Here is a 17,740-nt window from a genome sequence, read left to right on the forward strand (position 1 = left end):
TGGCCTCACTCTTTTCCGCTCACACCCCGACTGCCTTCCCCTTCCGGTTTACCCGCTTAAAGCCCCGAACCTTACCCCCACGTCACATGACTCCACCCCCCGTGACGTCACCTCCGGAAGGTCGCTTACGCCCGCATTACACCACCCTCCCCCGTAGAAAAATCCCAGCCGACCTCGGCTGACCAATAGCAAATCGTAATGCGGCGAACCGAGCTTCCCCCCCTAAAGGACACTAAGCATATAATGTAACAGCAAGAACAACAACAACGCAATCAACATCAACGATCGTACAAAAGCATGCAATAAATACAACTGTAAGAAGAAAATAACAAGACAACAACACTCAACGAAACGTAAGCGATTTGGAACGTGTGCGGGTCGCCGGCCCGTCCCGGACGGTCGGCGGCCCACTCGCAGAACGGGAACGCGATGAAAGTCGAGGAACGACAGGGGGTAATCCCCCTGTCGCAGCTGGAAGTCCACCGCCGTCCCGTGTCTCTAAAGAGTTAGTCTTGGGCTTGTCCTGTGACCGTGCCCGCAGCTGGGTCGGAAGGGCTGCAGGGCTCGAAGGTCCCGCAGACCTGGCAGGCGTCCTCCGAGCAGGGCCCCTCGTCCCCCGCAATGTCACGGCCGGCCTGTCTGGAACAGGTACGACAGGCGCTCTAGCAAAATCAATGGACGCAGGCAGGGGAGAGTCAGCAGCAACAGACCCCGGCAAGGCAACATTGGGGGATGACGCATCATGTAAGGGAGCAACATATGGTTTCAAGCGCGACGTATGCACAACCCAGCGACGAGACCCAATCTGGACGCGTGCTGTCTGTGGGTTGGGAACCGCAATGAGGCGTACGGGACCATGCCAGGGTTTGTGCAATTTCGGCGAGGTCCCCGGACGTACCTGTGGACAATGAAGCCAGGCTAGGTCCCCAACCTTCCAAGGGCACTCCCCCTCAGACCGTCGCGCATATCGCTCGTTCCGGGCCTGGGCTTTGGCCGTAGCCACGCGGGCATTCTCCCGCGCCTCCGTGACTCGGCGAACCGTGTCCTGAATGTATTCAGGAAGTGGTTTCCGAGGTCCCTTCACCCCAGTTCCCAATTGCACATCCACCGGCGGCACGTTTTCCCGACCATACATAAGGTAAAACGGCGAATATCCCGTAGCCGCATGAGGCGTCATCCTGTACGCCGAAAGCACCCCGGGGATGTGCAGATCCCAATCTGATTGTTGTTCACTCACGGTATGGCAAAGCATGGCAGACAATGTCCTGTTCAGCCGTTCAACCATACCATCCGTCTGCGGATGGTATGGGGATGTCCGTACTTTCTTAGTCCCAAGGCCCGCGCACACTTCCGCCAATAATTTAGAAGAGAAATTCCTGCCCTGGTCCGTGAGGAGTCTCTCAGGCGCCCCCTTATCCATAATATACCCAAACAAAAAGGCGTCGGTAATGGCCGCGGCCGGCTGATCAGGCAACGGCCAGGCCATCGGCCAACGGGAGAGGTACTCAACCCCTACCAGCAAATATTTATTACCCCTCGCCGATGGTGGAAAAGGTCCCAATATGTCCAGTGCCACCAATTCATTGACTCGAGACACCTGAATCGACTGGAGAGGCGGCACGTAAGGATGTTTCGGCGGCTTACGTTGTGCACACGCAGGGCACGCGCGCACGTGCCCTACGACATCTGTCGCCATGCCGTGCCAAAAATAATGACGTTGCAACGTCAACAAGGTCTTCTGCACCCCTAAATGTAAGAGAGTGTCACAATGGAGGGTTCTAATCAACTCGAACCGCAAGGACGTTGGTACCACCAGGCGCCAACGTTCCTGGAACCCCTCCCGCCACATAAGCAGACCATCTCGGAGAGCGGTTTGCGGCCCCACAGCCGTACTCGGACTCCCATTGTCCTTAGCAGACCGCTTCCGCAAGGACACCAATGACTCATCCATCATCTGTTCCCGGATCCAGACAGACCGCGGCAGATTCAAAACCCCGTCAGCCGGTCCCGGTTCCATCGGAGTGTCCGACTTCTCGACGGCCAACGTGAGCGGCTGAGGGGGGTTTGGAATCGGCGAACACCTATGCGTCCCCGACTCACATTTACAAGGGGCGCGCCGCGGTAATCTGGAAAGTGCGTCAGCGTTCGCATGGCGCACACCCTTCCGATGTTGAATTTGGAAGGAAAATTCCTGTAGCGTGTCCAACCAACGTGCCAACTGTCCGGATGGCTGGTCAATTTTAAGGGCATATTGCAAGGCCGCATGATCCGTACGCACAATAAAAGAACGACCGTAGAGGTATGGTCGAAATTGCCGTAGGAAAAAAACAACCGCCAATAGTTCTCTGCGAGTGACACAGTAGCGGGTTTCCGCAGGAGACAAGACTCGGCTACCATACGCCACGACACGCTCTACACCCCCTTTAGACTGTGATAACACCGCCCCAATACCTGTGTCACTCGCGTCCGTATCAAGAATGAATGGGTGATCGAAATCGGGATAATCCAATGTTGGGGCCGTGGCCAATAGATCACGCAGACTCCGAAAGGCCGCCTCCTCCGGCTGTCCCCAACCAAACTTCCGTCCTTTACCCGTAAGGAGATGCAAAGGCCTCGCAATCGTCGCAAAACCCGGCACGAATCTTCGGTAATACGAGGCAAATCCCAAAAACCGCCGAACATCCCCCACGGTGGCCGGAGTCGGCCAATCCCGGACGCACGCCGTCTTTTCCGGATCCGTGGACACTCCCTCAGCGCTCACAATGTGCCCCAAATAGCGGACGGACCGTTGCAGTAGGTGACATTTCTTTGGTTTGAATTTCAATTTGGCAGAACGCATCCTCGTGAACACTGTCTCCAGCCGCGTCAAATGTTCATCGAATGTGCGGCTGAAGACAATGATATCGTCCAAATATATAAGACATGTCTCCCACTGCAACCCCGTCAAAACGAGCTCCATCAATCTTTGAAATGTAGCAGGGGCCGCATTCAATCCCATCGGGAGACAGTTGAATTGAAATAACCCCTGCGGCGTACGGAAAGCGGTTTTCTCCCGTGAGGACTCGTCAAGGGGAAGCTGCCAAAATCCCGAAGAGAGGTCCAGTGTGGAAAAGAACTTAGCCCCCGACAATGCGTCGAGGGAGTCATCCATACGCGGCAGGGGGTACGCATCTGCCACCGATATCTTATTCAATTTGCGGAAATCAACACAAAATCGCAATTTGCCATCCTTCTTCTTAACCAAGACGACTGGAGCGCCCCATGGGCTGTTAGATGGCGATATAATGTCCGCAGCCAACATGTCTTCCACTGCCCCCCGTACGTGTTCTCGCTCCGCAGGACTCATCCGATGCGAATTTAATCGAATAGGGGCAGCATCGCCCGTCTCAATGTGATGGTAAAGCAAGGAAGTGCGGCCCAAATCCAAATCATCGGAGCTGAACACATCGGAATATGTCAACAACAATTTACGCAGCGCACCACGTTGCTCCATGGACAGGGAAGAATTTTCGTCACATAATTGAGCAACCCAACGATCATCCGAACTCCTTGGCTCGGAAACCCCAGCAACAACTCCCCGGCTATGTGGACAATCATGGGTCGCAAACGCCGTAGTGGCATGTGCCACAACCGTACCGGCCGGGACACGGACGTTTTCTCCCCCCGCATTAAGCACCTGTAAAAACGGTAATTGATCCGGCCGGACGATGGTCTGTGCCCCCACTAACGCCAACCCGGTTGTTATCGTGGCGGACGGTGACAACAAGACCCCTACTGCTCCTAGCCGATCAGGCAGGGGCTTCCGATACCGCAAGGGTATAAGCATCTGTGTACCAGGTGGAATGTCCACAGATGCGACGGACAGCGCCTGCACTTGTACGGCCGAAGCAGGTCGCCCCCAGGGCGACGGCAGAAACGAGATTTGACGGCCCCCCGGCAGTTCAATACAATTCTCATTGATTTTGATCAAAATGGGCATCTTAGCCAAAAAATCGGTGCCTAACAAACAAGGAACCGCCAAAGATCTCGATATCAACACAACACCCGAGGCCGACACATCCCCAATAGATATCTTAGCATCCACCTGACCCACGATGCCCATGCTACCCCCGTTCGCAGCGACGCACGACCCATAAACCGGACGCACAGCCCCCGACGGAATGCCCAACAGATGGAAAATGACATCCGATATAATAGTCGCAGACGCCCCCGAGTCGACCAAAATGCGCACGTCCACACCTTGTATGGACCCCGGTACAGTGGACGAACCCGTAGCGGCCGCGACAACTCTCCGTGCCAATTTGCGCCACTGCGTAACTGAATGACAAGGCCCCGTCGATGGCCTTTCTTTAACAACAACAATAGGATCGCGCAACACAGGTGGTGGGTGAGGTGGAAAGCCTTGCCGAGTGTCTGGTGCGTGCCGACATGCCTGTTTCGGAGGATCTTTAGCCGACTTGACCGGTGCCGAGGCCTCCTGCTGCGGCGGAGCCGGGAAGCGGGCCCAGCAGTCTCTGGCGTAGTGGCCCCTACGCCCGCAGCGGAAACATTCGGCCTCGTTGCGCCGAAGCGCAGGCCTCGCCTCCTGACGGCCCCGTTCTGGTAGCATCGCGCGCGGTCTCGGCCCGCCGCGTCCCGTCCATGGAGCGGAGGCGGCCGTCAGTTGTTGAGGGCCCCGGTCATCCGGAACATAGACGGCCTGCGCAGGGTCCCACCCCAGCGCATCCCCTTCTTTGACGGGCCCCCCCGTCCACGCCGTCACTTGTTTCCAGCGACGGAGGTTGAATTGCGCATCGAGACACTTAGCAGCCATCCGGGAAGTTAGCTTCTCATGCCCACACACAGGCATGGGGATCCCTAGATCCCGAGACAACTCCAACATTTTCCCTAATATGAGAGGCTCAAGCAGGTCCTGTGGCGTCTCAGGATAAGCTGCCATAGCCAGCTCCAGCACCGCACCCCTGAACGCCACGGGCGACTCCTCTGGTGCTCGTTGTCGTTGAGCGAATCGCCGATGCGCATCATCTGGTGGCTCATAAGCATCGGCCATTTCTTGAAAAACACCACATAAAGTTGCCTTCTTATCGGTCGCTATGGAACGGAAGAATCGGACAGATTCGTCGTCCAGAAGAGTCGGCAACACCTCCAAAGCCTCCGCATCGGTCCATCTTGCTGTGCGTACCGCCGCCAAGAAGCGGCAGGCGAACGCGCTCCAGTCCCCACCGACGGAAAATTCTTTAACTGTTGTAAGGTGGCGACTCCGACTCCTCTTCCCGCCGTCTTCCAATGGTGGTGGTTGTGATGGCAAATTCAAAATGGCGTCGGCCCGCGGCGTGGCCAAGATGGCGGTTTGGCGCCACGGAGCGCGCAAAATGGCGGCCTCTTGCCGCGTGGGCAATGGCGGCGGCAGGACAGGCAACGTGGCGGCCCGCGGAGCACCACTTGCATCATCCATCGTCCCTGGCGCGACGAGATGGCATAGATGCGCCAGGACGTCCTGAAGTGCCTCCAGTTGTACCGCCATCGCTTGCCATCGTTGATCCGCGTCTGATGATGTCGACGGACCCGCCACCGCGCCAACATCCTCCACACCCGTTCCCGTGGTCGCCTCAGCCTGGCTCTCCTCCACCACCCCAACAGGATCCGTGGTTGGAGGGAGTTCGTCGTCGTCGGACGAAGAAGCCGATGCAGGCGCCGGATTAACTTTCTTCCTCACTTGTTTCGACATGCCGTTGCACTTCCGACACCAGTGTAATAAACGACTGGACCACGATGTCTGGCTCAGTGTCCTTTATTATTCGGTTCGTGCTGTACACCCACACGGCTGTCTTTACTCTGTAGCTTCTCCACGGTGCTGACTCCAATGTCGGCCCGATCCCCTACAGCAGCTCCGCTGCTGTTTCTCTCACACAGCCCCCCTTGGCTGTACTCTCTGCTGCTCTTCTCCCTCCGCAGCTCTCACAGCTTCTTGCTCTCTCTCTCTCCCTCCGCAGCTCCTCCTGGCAGCCACACCGCTGCCTCTATCAAGCAGCCCCCTCTCTCTCTCTCTCCGCAGCTCCTCCTGGCAGCCACACCGCTGCCTCTAACTCGCAGCCCTCCTGGCTGTCTCCTCCCCAGCTGCACACCACTCCGCAGCTTGCTCTTATCTTCGGGGTTGGCTCCCGATCGCCGTCGGCGCCCCCCCTTCTCCACACTTGCCCGCGTGGCCTCACTCTTTTCCGCTCACACCCCGACTGCCTTCCCCTTCCGGTTTACCCGCTTAAAGCCCCGAACCTTACCCCCACGTCACATGACTCCACCCCCCGTGACGTCACCTCCGGAAGGTCGCTTACGCCCGCATTACACAATTATAACAATCACATATTCATTCCACAGAATGAAAAGCCTTGGTAGGATCAGAATAAAATGTTTAATAACAATCATTCAAAAAAATTACAAAATGTTTGCTTCTCCATTCTCCCATGGAGAAGCAAAATGCTCCTTCATGGAATAAATAAATGGTGACCTTAGTAAATTAATAAAATCAAATAGTTAATAATGAAAATTAATCAAAATTAGTGTTGTTATAACATATATATTTAATTAAGTTTATTTAAAGTTTCGCATTTAGATGTGACGTCACATTTCTCAACCCTCCCACCCCCCTCGTCACACATCATCACAAATGTCTGACCCCCCTCCCCCCAGGTGCGTGACGTCATTTATGGACGGCCCCTTGCCTTTAATTCGGCAAAGTGTTATTGTCGAAAGTCTCGGGTTTGTTTGTGTCGGTCAGAGACGACACATGGTGTGTTACACCTGTGCCAGATGTTACACCCCAGGTGCCACTGTTCCAGGTGTTGCACCTGGCAGAGACGACACGTGGGCGTGGGGCCCACTCGCTATCCCAGCCGATGTCTCGAGCGCTTATCGTGCAATCGTCTCGCCCTCGGCTGGCGCGTCTTCCGTCACCTCCTCAAGATTATCGGGCACACCGCGCGTGTCGTGACGGGAACCCGCAAGATCGCAAAGTGTCCGTACGGTGCTCGATGTGACGCCTTGGCTTCCGCCGACGAACGAACGCAGCGTTATAAGGTCGCGCCCGTTACTCACAGTGCTTACAGGGCCGTTCATAAATGACGTCACGCACCTAGGGGGGGGGCGATATTTGTGACGATGTATGACAAGGGGGGGGGGTATTTGAGAAATGTGACGTCACATCAAAATGTGCTACTTTAAATGAATATAGACAACACGTTCTACTAAATTAAATAGACTTTTTAATATTTTATCCTACAACATCAGAATGCAGCGTCACATTAAATACGCACTACAATAACAATAGTTTAAAGCGATTTGAAGCATGTTTTTTTTTGGAAGGGGGGGCAGAGCTTTGTGACGTCATCTTTGAGGGGGGGGGTCTGACTTTTTCTGACGCCGTGTGACGATGGGGGGGGGGGTCAAAAATCGTCCAAAATCGCGTGACGTCATTTATGGACGGCCCCTACACACAACCACCAGCGAACCACAACGCCTCGCTGATCTCGCCAAGGATTATAAACTATCACGCGAACTGCGATCATCCTCGCAGCAGCAGCGGCTCCTGGCTGGCCCTTTGGACAAAGGCGGCGGTCACTGCATCGCGCGCTTTCAGATGCGCTTCTGCGGCCGTCTGGAACGCTCCTCCTTTCCATACTAGGAAGCCACTGGGAGATGTGCACTTTTAAATAAACTAGATTGGAAAACATTTTCTTCAGAACTACTTTTTAGCGTTCAGTTTGTTGTCCACCCTACGCACATCCGATTAGCACGGTTGGCTACGGACGGTGCGAACGAAGTCCAACATAGTAGATACATCGGGGAAGGAAGTGGTGTGGGGAAGAGCAAGGTGGGGGTGGGGTGGTCAGGGACGGGGAAATCCCAAGAGCGTGTGGCGCTTGCTGCGCCCCTTTTAACTCGGAATGACTCAAGACAACAGACGGCCCACGGGCACACGGAGAGAGCGAGGGGGAGAGAGAGAGAGCGCGCCTTGTGTTGTACGCGAAACACCGCGCCGTGGAAGTCGCAACGCAGCCGAGTCGTCTCGTCGATCAAAACGAACCACGCGTCTCGTCCGTACAGGTACGGATTCTATTCGCCGTTACCACCACCATCATCATCATCTTCTTCATCACCATCATCATCATCTATAGCGGGCATGAGCTATTTACTGCTGGATGAATGAATGCGGGGCATCGTCGCCATCGCTGAAGCGGTCTTGCGATGCCCCAGTAGCTCTCGTTCACGGTGGCTAGGAGATGTTAACTACCTCGCCCGGTATACAGGAGGGTGTGGATTCGATCACAACTGTGACGCCTGCTGTATAGTTTGAGTTTTCGTGTCTCTCTCTCTCTCTCCGTGGTCGCGTGGATTTGTCTCGGAGTCCTCCGGTAATTCCCTCCACATTTAGAACCAACAACTGTCGTTTCGAGTATTTGTCTGCTATACATTTGCACGTGATAAGCCACTTCGTTGAGCTATCATTTGTGATAGCCAGGTTGCTTCTGAAAAATAGCTCTATGGCTCAGTGGGCCTTACCTGGCAAAAAAAAAATACTGTACATTGAAGACAATACAGACGAGATAGCAAAAACGAGACAGTCCCAAACATCCAATTGAGTCAGTTGCATTAAAAACGACAAAACATTGAATCGATCCCTGCATCACAAAATCGTGGGGCGCAATTGGAATCGCGTGCGTGGGAACGTAGCGGTAAGTCCCAGATGTGCCGCGGTGTTAGTCGCAGGTAAGTCCCAGATGTGGCGCACTGTCAGCTCGGACACGCGCGACAACGCATGGACGTTGCCTACCACACAAAATGAGTTCACGAATAATTAACTACAACGAATTACCATTTATTTATTTATTTAGCCAGGTGAGCCTTACCTGGCTCATCTGGCTGTTGCCCTTCCTGTTCGTGTGTGGTTCCTCGTCATGTGGAGTGAGTCAACACTGAACGGCCACGTGATACAATGCGAAATAATTATTTATTGTTGTCATGAGTAGAATACAATGTTTGTTTTGACACCAAGTAAGGCCCACTGAGCTATATAGCTCTTCTTCAGAAGCGAACTGGCCACAAATGATAGCTCAAAGAAGTGGGTTATCATCGCGTGGATACTTACAGTAGCCAAATACGCTAAACACGAAAGCCTACGTGTTAAACTGACGCTAAACACGTGATGTTGATTCAAAATGTGGAGGGAAAAATCGGAGGATCCGGAGAAAAATCCACGCGCCCACGGAGAGAGACACACCGCAAACTCCAAGTATACAGCAGGCGTCAGGGTCGGGATCGAACCCAGGTCCTTCTGTACATCAGGCGAAGTAGTTAACATCGGTGGTGCCACGGTGTAGGTCAGGCGATCACCCCCCCCTCCCCCCGCGTTGCTGCTCTGCAAATGAACCTGAGAAGGTAAGACAAAGGGAGATGCGTTTGCTTGTGTGTGTATGTATGCGTGTGTATGTGTGTGTATGTGTGTATGTATGTGTGTGTGTATGTGTGTGTATGTGTGTGGTTGGAAACATTTAGGTTGGCCTGCCTACGATCCATCCTGGGTTTAACCAGGCTGGATTGTGAGGAGCTCACAAAACCTTGAAAGATCTGGTCAAAGTCCCATCGGTGAGCTCCTCCGGCAGGCAAGGCTGCGTTGGCTGGATGATGTAGCCCGCATGCCCAGCCACCGCATGCCTAAACAGCTTTTGTTCGGCCGGATCGAGGGGGCTAAACGGGCGCGGCACGGGCTAGAGAAGAGATGGAGTGATGTGGTACAGGAGGACGTGGAGCTGAGTGGACTTGCCGATGACTGGTACCAGCGGTGTCAAGATCGGCCTCAGTGGAGGAGGCTCGTGAAGGACGCTACTGGGCAGTTGGAGGCAGTCGCCATCCAACAACAACGGAGGGCGGAGGAGCGACGCTCACAACAACGAGCGGAGCGCCGGGTGGCTAAAGCACAGCAAGTTGGTACAGTAAGGGGCACAGGTGGTGCATCAGCCAGTGATCTCGGTCATCTCGGTCAGTCGACCCGTGGCACCTGCTGGGTCTGCCCCGTGACCTCCTGCCAGCGGGCGTTCGACACTTCACGTGGCCTCAAGGTGCACTTGGCCTGGCACAAACGTCGTGGTGACGTCACCGCCACTTAGTGGCGAATGGCGGTTGTTGTTGTATGTGTGTGTATGTGTGTATGTGTGTGTGGGAAGCGGTAGTGCAGAGGTTAGCGCGCTGTGCTACGAACCTAGCGACCCGGGTTCCATTCCCGCTCACGGTCAATACCAGTGACTATAATCTGAACCGGTCCCGGGCATCTCCTAGGTCAACTCAGCCTCAAATGAGTACCTGGTGCGGTGTGCAAATATCGCCACTGGGGAGACAAAGGCGGTCGGGCGTGGTGCTGGCCACCCACCCCCTCGTGTACCGTTCCGGCCTTCATAGGTGCTCGCTAACAGCACTTGCCCCTACAATCTGTCAAGGCTATACGGGGGATTTCTGTGTGTATGTCTGTGTGGGCAGTTGTGGAGAGAGTGGAGAGTTTCCCATACCTGAGCAGTGTGCTCATGACCGGCTCCCGTTTAACAGCAGAGGTCTCACTCAGAATCAGTCGAGCGGCAATATTTTTCATCGGTTGCGTAACGCTGTGTGGAAGCTACCTGGTCTGTCGCTCCGAACGAAGCTTCAGGTCTTCTCAGCCACAGTCATTCCCTCCCTTCTCTACGCTTGCGAAACGTGGACCCCCCTAATGGAGCATCTTCGCCGGTTAGAAACATTTAGGCTGGCCTGCCTACGATCCATCCTGTATTTAACCAGGATGGATTGTGTGAGGAGCTCACAAATCCTTGAAAAATCTGGGCAAAGTCCCATCGGTGAGCTCCTCGGGCAGGCAAGGCTGCGTTGGCTGGGTGATGTAGCCCGCATGCCCAGCCACCGCATGCCTAAACAGCTTTTGTTCGGCCGGATCGAGGGAGCTAAACGGGCGCGGCACGGGCTAGAGAAGAGATGGAGTGATGTGGTACAAGAGGACGTGGAGCTGAGTGGACTTGTCGATGACTGGTACCAGCGGTGTCAAGATCGGCCTCTGTGGAGGAGGCTTGTGTAGGACGCTACTGGGCAGTTGGAGGCTGTCGCCCTCCAACAACAACGGAGGGTGTAGGAGCGACGCACACAACGAGCGGAGCGCCGAGTGGCTAAAGCACAGCAAGTTGGCACAGTAGGGGCACAGGTGGTTCATCAGCCAGTCATCTCGGTCATCTCAGTCAGTCGACCCGTGGCACCTGGGTCAGCCCCGTGACCTCCTGCCAGCGGGCGTTCGACACTTCACGTCGCCTCAAGGTGCACATGGCCTGGCACAAGCGTCGTGGTGACGTCACCGCCACTTAGTGGCTAATGGCGGTTGTTGTTGTTGATGTGTGTGTATGTGTGTGTATGTGTATGTGGAGCGGTGGCGCAGCGGTTTAGCGCACTGCGCTACTACTCCGACGACCCGGCAACCCGAGTTCGATTCCTGCTCGCGACCAACACCAGTGACGATAATCTGAACCAGTTCTGAGCCTACCATAGGTCGACTCAGCCTCAAACGAGTACTGGATCTGGTGTGATGTGTAAACATCGCCACTCGGGACGACGATGATTGATGATGATGATGAAACAAGTCACGGCGATTAATTTTGATCATACTTCACCACGCTGGTGAACGCGGGGTTTGGTAAAGGCCGGGACCGTAGAAGGACAACAAACGGATGTTGCCGCACTGCCCCATAATCCACTGACAAGGTGGCGTGGGACGGTGACCTTCATCCAGCCGTGGATTGACCCATAACCGCACCGTACAATTACATGGAGCAAACAAGTCGTTAGGATGTGCAATGGTTATTTAAGCTGTCGTGAGCCCGTGGTGTTTACAGTGAGAGAGAGGCGGACTGCGTGCACCCGGAATTGAGTACACCGGTTTGATTTTGACTCTGATTTCAATTGGCGGAAGGAACTCACCCATCACAAGTGAGAGGAAATACACTCGAGAAATGATTTATGCAAACAATAGGATCGGTTCTCCCATGCGCCTTTGCGTTTTGTCCGCCAAACAACTCAAAGGGAGTCAGGAACGTGGCCGAGTTATTTATTTGGACGGCAGCAGGACGAGGGGCGCGGGCCTCATCTCATCCTCGGCGTCATCAAAATCTAATCGCGGAGTGGCAGCCCGAGGTCGGGAACTCATTCCGAGACGCACGTCCGCCGAAGGAGACGGAGCGATGCAATCGGCTCGTGCCCGGGTGTCACGTGACAGTGCTGCGTCAAAGCCCCAACGGCTCGTGGGGGCTTTAATCCGGCAGTGGATTGATCATTGGCTGATGATTTTGATGACAATCATTGTGGGAGATGCGACAGAATGGTGGAGGGAGGCCTTCATCCAGCAGTGGAGTGATCATGGCTGATGCTAATGCTGCGATGTGCCTCGTGCAGTTAAATTCTGCTTGGCTCGGTCTACTCCATCCCGTGACACGTGTGAGGCGGTACCAATGAGTTACGGGCGAGGCGTGGGTGCATTCCAGCACGCTCAGGGTGAGTGGGTGGCGGGGGGGGGTACTTGCCTTGGCTTTGGCTTTGTAACTCGGAGAGGGCCAAGTCTAAAGTGCAGAATTCGTTCAAGGCCAAAGTCAATTTCGCTTTTGTGATAACGTAATGAACCACAATGCCTTGCTGATCTCAAGGAGCATAAACCATCACACGAGCTCCGGTCATCCTCGCAGCAGCGGATTTTGGCTGCTGGTTATCGAACAAAGACGTTCAAAGCATTGCACGCTTGCAGATGCGCTTCCGTGGCCGTCTGGAATGCTCTTCCTTCCGATATTAGGAAGCAACTGGAGCGATGCACTTTAAGATCTAGATTGAACAACTTTCTTTAGAACTGCTTTATTGGTGTTTAGCTTGTTTTCATTCCCCCGCACCTCCAATTAGCACGGTTGGCTGTGTACGGTGCAAAAGAACTTCAACGTACTTACAAACCTTACCTCCCAAGTTGGTGTCTGCTCACGCACGCGTGTTTTCTAAATCGCACACGCTCCTCTGTCTCTCAAACGGAATGTCGAGCGTGCCTCGCTCCGTGCCTCCTTGCGCACCTTGTAGTTTTCATGAAAAATAATAATAATACTCGGTTTGACCCTGTGTGGCAATAAAACAGGAGGTGTCAAGGAATCGAGTCTGCATTAACCACATGGACTTGTGGTGAACAAGCTGTCTCTGGTGTAGGACAATCAGTTCCAAAGACAACGCATGCATTATATCAGAGCTTGTTTTGTTTGCATGTTCACCACAAGCAGGTGTGGTTAATGCACACTTGATTCCTCGCAAAGGGTTTCTATTTGGTGTTTGAACATATTAACGCCTGTTTTATTACCAAAAAGGGTAACAAACATATTCTTACTTCTCATATTTTTCTAGAGTGAAATGGGGACGTGACGTCAGGTGTGCCGTTCAGTGCAATGACGTCACGTCTCCTAGAGTACTTAAGGGAGACCCCGTGACGAAAGCGGGGTCACTGTGGGAGCGGGGAATGGTAGAAGGGTAGAGAGAGAACCAGGGGTAGAGGGATCAAGAGGTGAGTCTGAAGAGAAGCCGGTGGTAGCCGTAGACGTGCTTCTCTCTCCGGTCGGTGGAGTTGGCAGAGTCCCCGATCCGACACGAGAGAGAGAGAGACCGGAGCTAGCCGGGCTGGGACCAGACAGAGCAGGGTCGTGTGGTGAAACTCAGTATAGGACCCCTAACCCCTGGGAAGTTGTATACCCTGGTGTGTGTTATTGTTATATTCTTGATAAACCTTTGGCGGAAGCCTCTCAACTTACCTGCTTCTCCGAGTGCGTCCGTGGGTACTCCTCAACACTTTGATACTGGCATAAAAGTCCCATAAACTTGTAGCTTTTGTTTGCGTTTGACCTCGTTTTATCTCCACCACGATTCTGATGGTGACATCACGGCAGACAACTGCCTCGTGCACTTTGCTACGATGGTATGCGAGGGTTACGTCTCTTAATGGTAAATATCACGTCGCTCTATCCCGCTTACGTACAGTAGAACCCAGAGGTGTGGACTCGAGCCATGCGACTTGGACTCGAGTCAGACTCGAGTCATAATTTTGATGACTTCAGACTCGACTTGGACTTGCCTCATCTTTGACTCGACTTGACTCGGGACTCGAGAGCAAAGACTTCAGACTTACTTGTGACTTGCATAACAATGACTTTGTCCCACCTCTGGTAGAACCCCTCTTAACGACCACCAGTTAACGACGAAGCGCTTATCGACGGGCCTCCATAGAGCCCAGTGTGTAGTATATAGTTTAGTGTATAGTAGCGCATAGTTTAGTGTATAGTAGTTTATAGTAGCGTAGTGTATAGTAGTGTAGTGTGTAGTGTATAGTAGTGTAGTGTATAGTGTAGTGCCTCCAGAAAGCCCAATGTGTTCGCTTACCGACCGTTCCCCTGTTAGACAGGCTGTTGTATGCACAGTAAATATTAATTAATGCATTGATTAACCATGTTTATTTTAATATTATGTGTTTATAATAGTATTAGTATCTTTATGTGTTGATATTCATCGTTGAAATATTAGAAAGTACGTTTTCTGCGTGAAAATGGTAACCTTCGATGCTATCGGAACGAATTTAGCCTTTAACGTGTATTTCCTGTACTCGCTTAACGACCTAATCACTGAACTCTAATCCACATGGCATTCCCTCTCTCTGTCTCTCAAGAGCATTTGCGTAATTCCTTGACTTTGACAATGAATGACTTCTCGCATCACACCACTGGAATGGTAAACCAGGTCACAGGTCTTCTTGCCTCCCCCACGCGGAGCATTTTCTGTGAGCTGGCATTGATTGAGTTACCACGCGGAGGGTAGTCGGGGGCTCTATCTCTCGCTCGCTCTCTCGCTCTTAACACTGCAACGGGGAGGAAGTCGGCTTAGGACAATTGCACAACGCCGCCCGATGTTAACAGGATCGGGAAACGACCGTTCCTCGTCGCCGAGGGACTTCCGAATCCCTTCGGGTCAGAGTCGCGCACGCGCACACCTCGACACGCCCGTGTCCGCAGACGCGAGCGTGCGCACATTTCGAATCGAAGCGTTCGGCAAGCGCGTTCTGGCCCCGCGTTTATAAAGTACCGCAGCAACGTCTTCAATTGTGATTACACACACACGGTAGTAATATCCCCCACTGTGGCCACACGCCTGCTGCGTGCCACAACAAGGCGCCTGCCTTCGCGATGGCCTCGAGCTCTCGAGACGAGAGTGCCAACATCAAATGTACTAACTCGTTATCATCATCATCACCACCACGACCCACCACTACCCCCACAGTGGACGAGGCGCGAGGGGCCTAGGACGACCTGCGGCGGCGCAGGGAGCTCGAGCGTCCTCGCTCTGGGGTCATGACGGAAGGAGCGTGGAGCTTCGGGCCAGAGTGCTCCGGCACCGCCACGACAATCGTAAGCGACCTCGGCGATGGCCCCAACAACAACAGCGGCGGCGGCGGCGTCGGCGTCATTCTCGGCAACTGCTCGATGGGGCACGTGAACGTGTCGGCCGTGCTCTCGGGCGAGGAGTACAAGTACCCACTGCTGCTCGCCATCTACTCGGCCACCTTCGCGCTGGGCTTCGTGAGCAACTCGGTGGCGCTGTGGGACTTCCTGTGGCACCGGCGCTACCGCTCGCCCAGCTGCGTGTGCCTCATCAACCTGGCGCTCGCCGACCTCCTCTTCGTGCTCTCACTGCCCATCCGCCTGTTCTACTACTCGCGGGCGGCCGACGTGGAGCTGCCCGCCACCCTCTGCCGCGTCAGCCACTACGCCTTCTACGTGAACATGTACGGCAGCATCTACCTGCTCGCCTGCTACAGCGTCATGCGCTACCTGGCCGTGGCTCGCCCGATGCGCGCCAAGGAGCTGATCACGCTGAGGCGCGCCGTGCTCGTGTGCGCGGCCATCTGGATATTCGTGCTCTCCTCGTGCGCTCCGCTGCTCATCACACGCTCCGCCGAACAAGGCACCAAGTGCTTCGACCTGCAGAAGGGCTCCGTCTCCTTCCTCTACAAGATGAACGCCTTCGCCGCCGCGGTGGGGTGCGCGATGCCCTTCGCCGTCATCCTCCTCTGCTACGCGGGCATCTGGAGGTCGCTCGTCGGCGGCCCCGAGACGTCCCCCTCGCTGGTGTCGTCGTCGCCGTCCGTGGCGTCGTCGTCTTTGCCGCCGATGCTCCGGCTGCGTGCCAGCGGAGGAGTGCGCGCGGCCAGACGCAGGCGCGCGGCGCACCTCATGCTGGCCGTGGTGCTGGTCTTCGTCGTGTGCTTCATCCCCTACCACGCGCTGCGCACCGCCTACCTGCACCTGCGGCTCTGGCACGGGGGAGACTGGGTGGGGGTGCACAAGTGTCTGCTGGCCGCCGCCACGCTCACGGCGCTCAACTGCGTGCTCGACCCGCTGCTCTACTACTTCTCGGGGGAGATTTTCCGCCGAAGGGCGCTGGCGATGTGGGACTCCGCCGTGAGGCTGCAGTCGACGAGGAGCGGCGGCGCGGCCGGGGGCACCGCCACCATCGTCCTGCCCAAAAACAACAACAACAGCAGCAACAACAACAGGGGCGCCGCGTCCCCTGGCCGCGCGCCGTCACGCGTGGAGAAAGTGGCGACTTTGGACTGCCCTGTCTAGAGCAGAGGGGGGCGCGGACACGCTTCGGAAATTGGGGGGAGGTGGGGGATGGAGGTCAGTTCCATGCCCGGCTATAGCTCCTCTGGGATAGCGGGGCCACGAGAGAGCTGCCGTGGCTCTGGGTCACCACTGATGAGAGTGAACGTGGGGTGGGCCCAAGGGACTTGTCATTGGTGCAGAGACGAACCAGCAGCAGCAGCACCGGCCGCTAGAGCCGGCCCAGCCACGGTTTGTTCGTCAGACTACAGGGTGGGATGGCGTTCACAGAGTCCTCTCCCAACCTCGTCACGGATCACAGGGGTTCTATTTGTGCCACAGTTGTATTAAACCTTACGCAACCAGCCAACTACCGACTCAGTGCTGAGCGTACTGTTGACGCGCCGCTGCGTGTTGAGAAGTTCCATCATCAGGAATAATCGGCATGAATGTGACGTTACTGAAGGGGGGAAAGACAAGGGCATTCAAATGTATCACGTTCTCTGTACAAAACGTTGTCGCTGCCGCTTAGATATATCTAGAGACAAACTCGGGGCCCGGGACACACATTTTCAAATTACATTTTTGTTTATCCAAGTGAGAATGCAAGAAGCAAGTAGAGTCTTATTTGCAAGTGACCACGGGCATTGATCTGCCGGTGTACAGCGTGGCCCAGGTGAGTTGTGACCCCGCCCCATTTAATTATCTAAAACTCAATGTTTATTTTATTAAAGTAAGTTTTACTTTGATCAGAAATGAATATGCAAAGGGATTTTTTTTCATAGGGGTCAATTATTGGACATCTATGAAAAAGCTTTATAGCTCATCGGATTTCTCCAGTATAAAAACATTCTGCTAATTGTGAGTCTCAAGGCATGTGGACCACCCTGTATAACACAAATCGAGCCACGTACCTGGTAATGAATGTTGCAAATTCTGGGCGCAGGCCACCCACAGTGGCTGTGCCACTGGTCTAAGAGCCTTGGGGCACTTGCTGCGCTTGCCAACGTCTTGGAATTCACACAACTGCGATGCTCACAAACCGACCGCGG

At 54.5% G+C, this 17,740-nt stretch overlaps 1 protein-coding gene across 1 annotated transcript; it reads left to right on the forward strand.

The window, feature by feature from the left end:
- The first annotated feature begins 7,967 nt into the window (after positions 1–7,967).
- On the forward strand, positions 7,968–16,713 carry LOC144948773 (cysteinyl leukotriene receptor 2-like). Its single transcript, XM_078878421.1, has 2 exons — positions 7,968–8,100; positions 15,367–16,713. The coding sequence occupies exon 2, from the start codon at positions 15,438–15,440 to the stop codon at positions 16,710–16,712; it is 1,275 nt and encodes a 424-aa protein (XP_078734547.1). The 5' UTR covers positions 7,968–8,100; positions 15,367–15,437; the 3' UTR covers position 16,713.
- The last annotated feature ends 1,027 nt before the right edge of the window (positions 16,714–17,740 follow it).

This window comes from Lampetra fluviatilis, chromosome 51 (genome assembly GCF_964198595.1).
Source record: "Lampetra fluviatilis chromosome 51, kcLamFluv1.1, whole genome shotgun sequence".
Classification (NCBI taxonomy): domain Eukaryota; kingdom Metazoa; phylum Chordata; class Hyperoartia; order Petromyzontiformes; family Petromyzontidae; genus Lampetra; species Lampetra fluviatilis.

Excerpts from the sequence above, each read along its gene's own strand:
- LOC144948773 (XM_078878421.1), top strand. The coding sequence starts at position 15,438 with ATGACGGAAGGAGCGTGGAGCTTCGGGCCAGAGTGCTCCGGCACCGCC.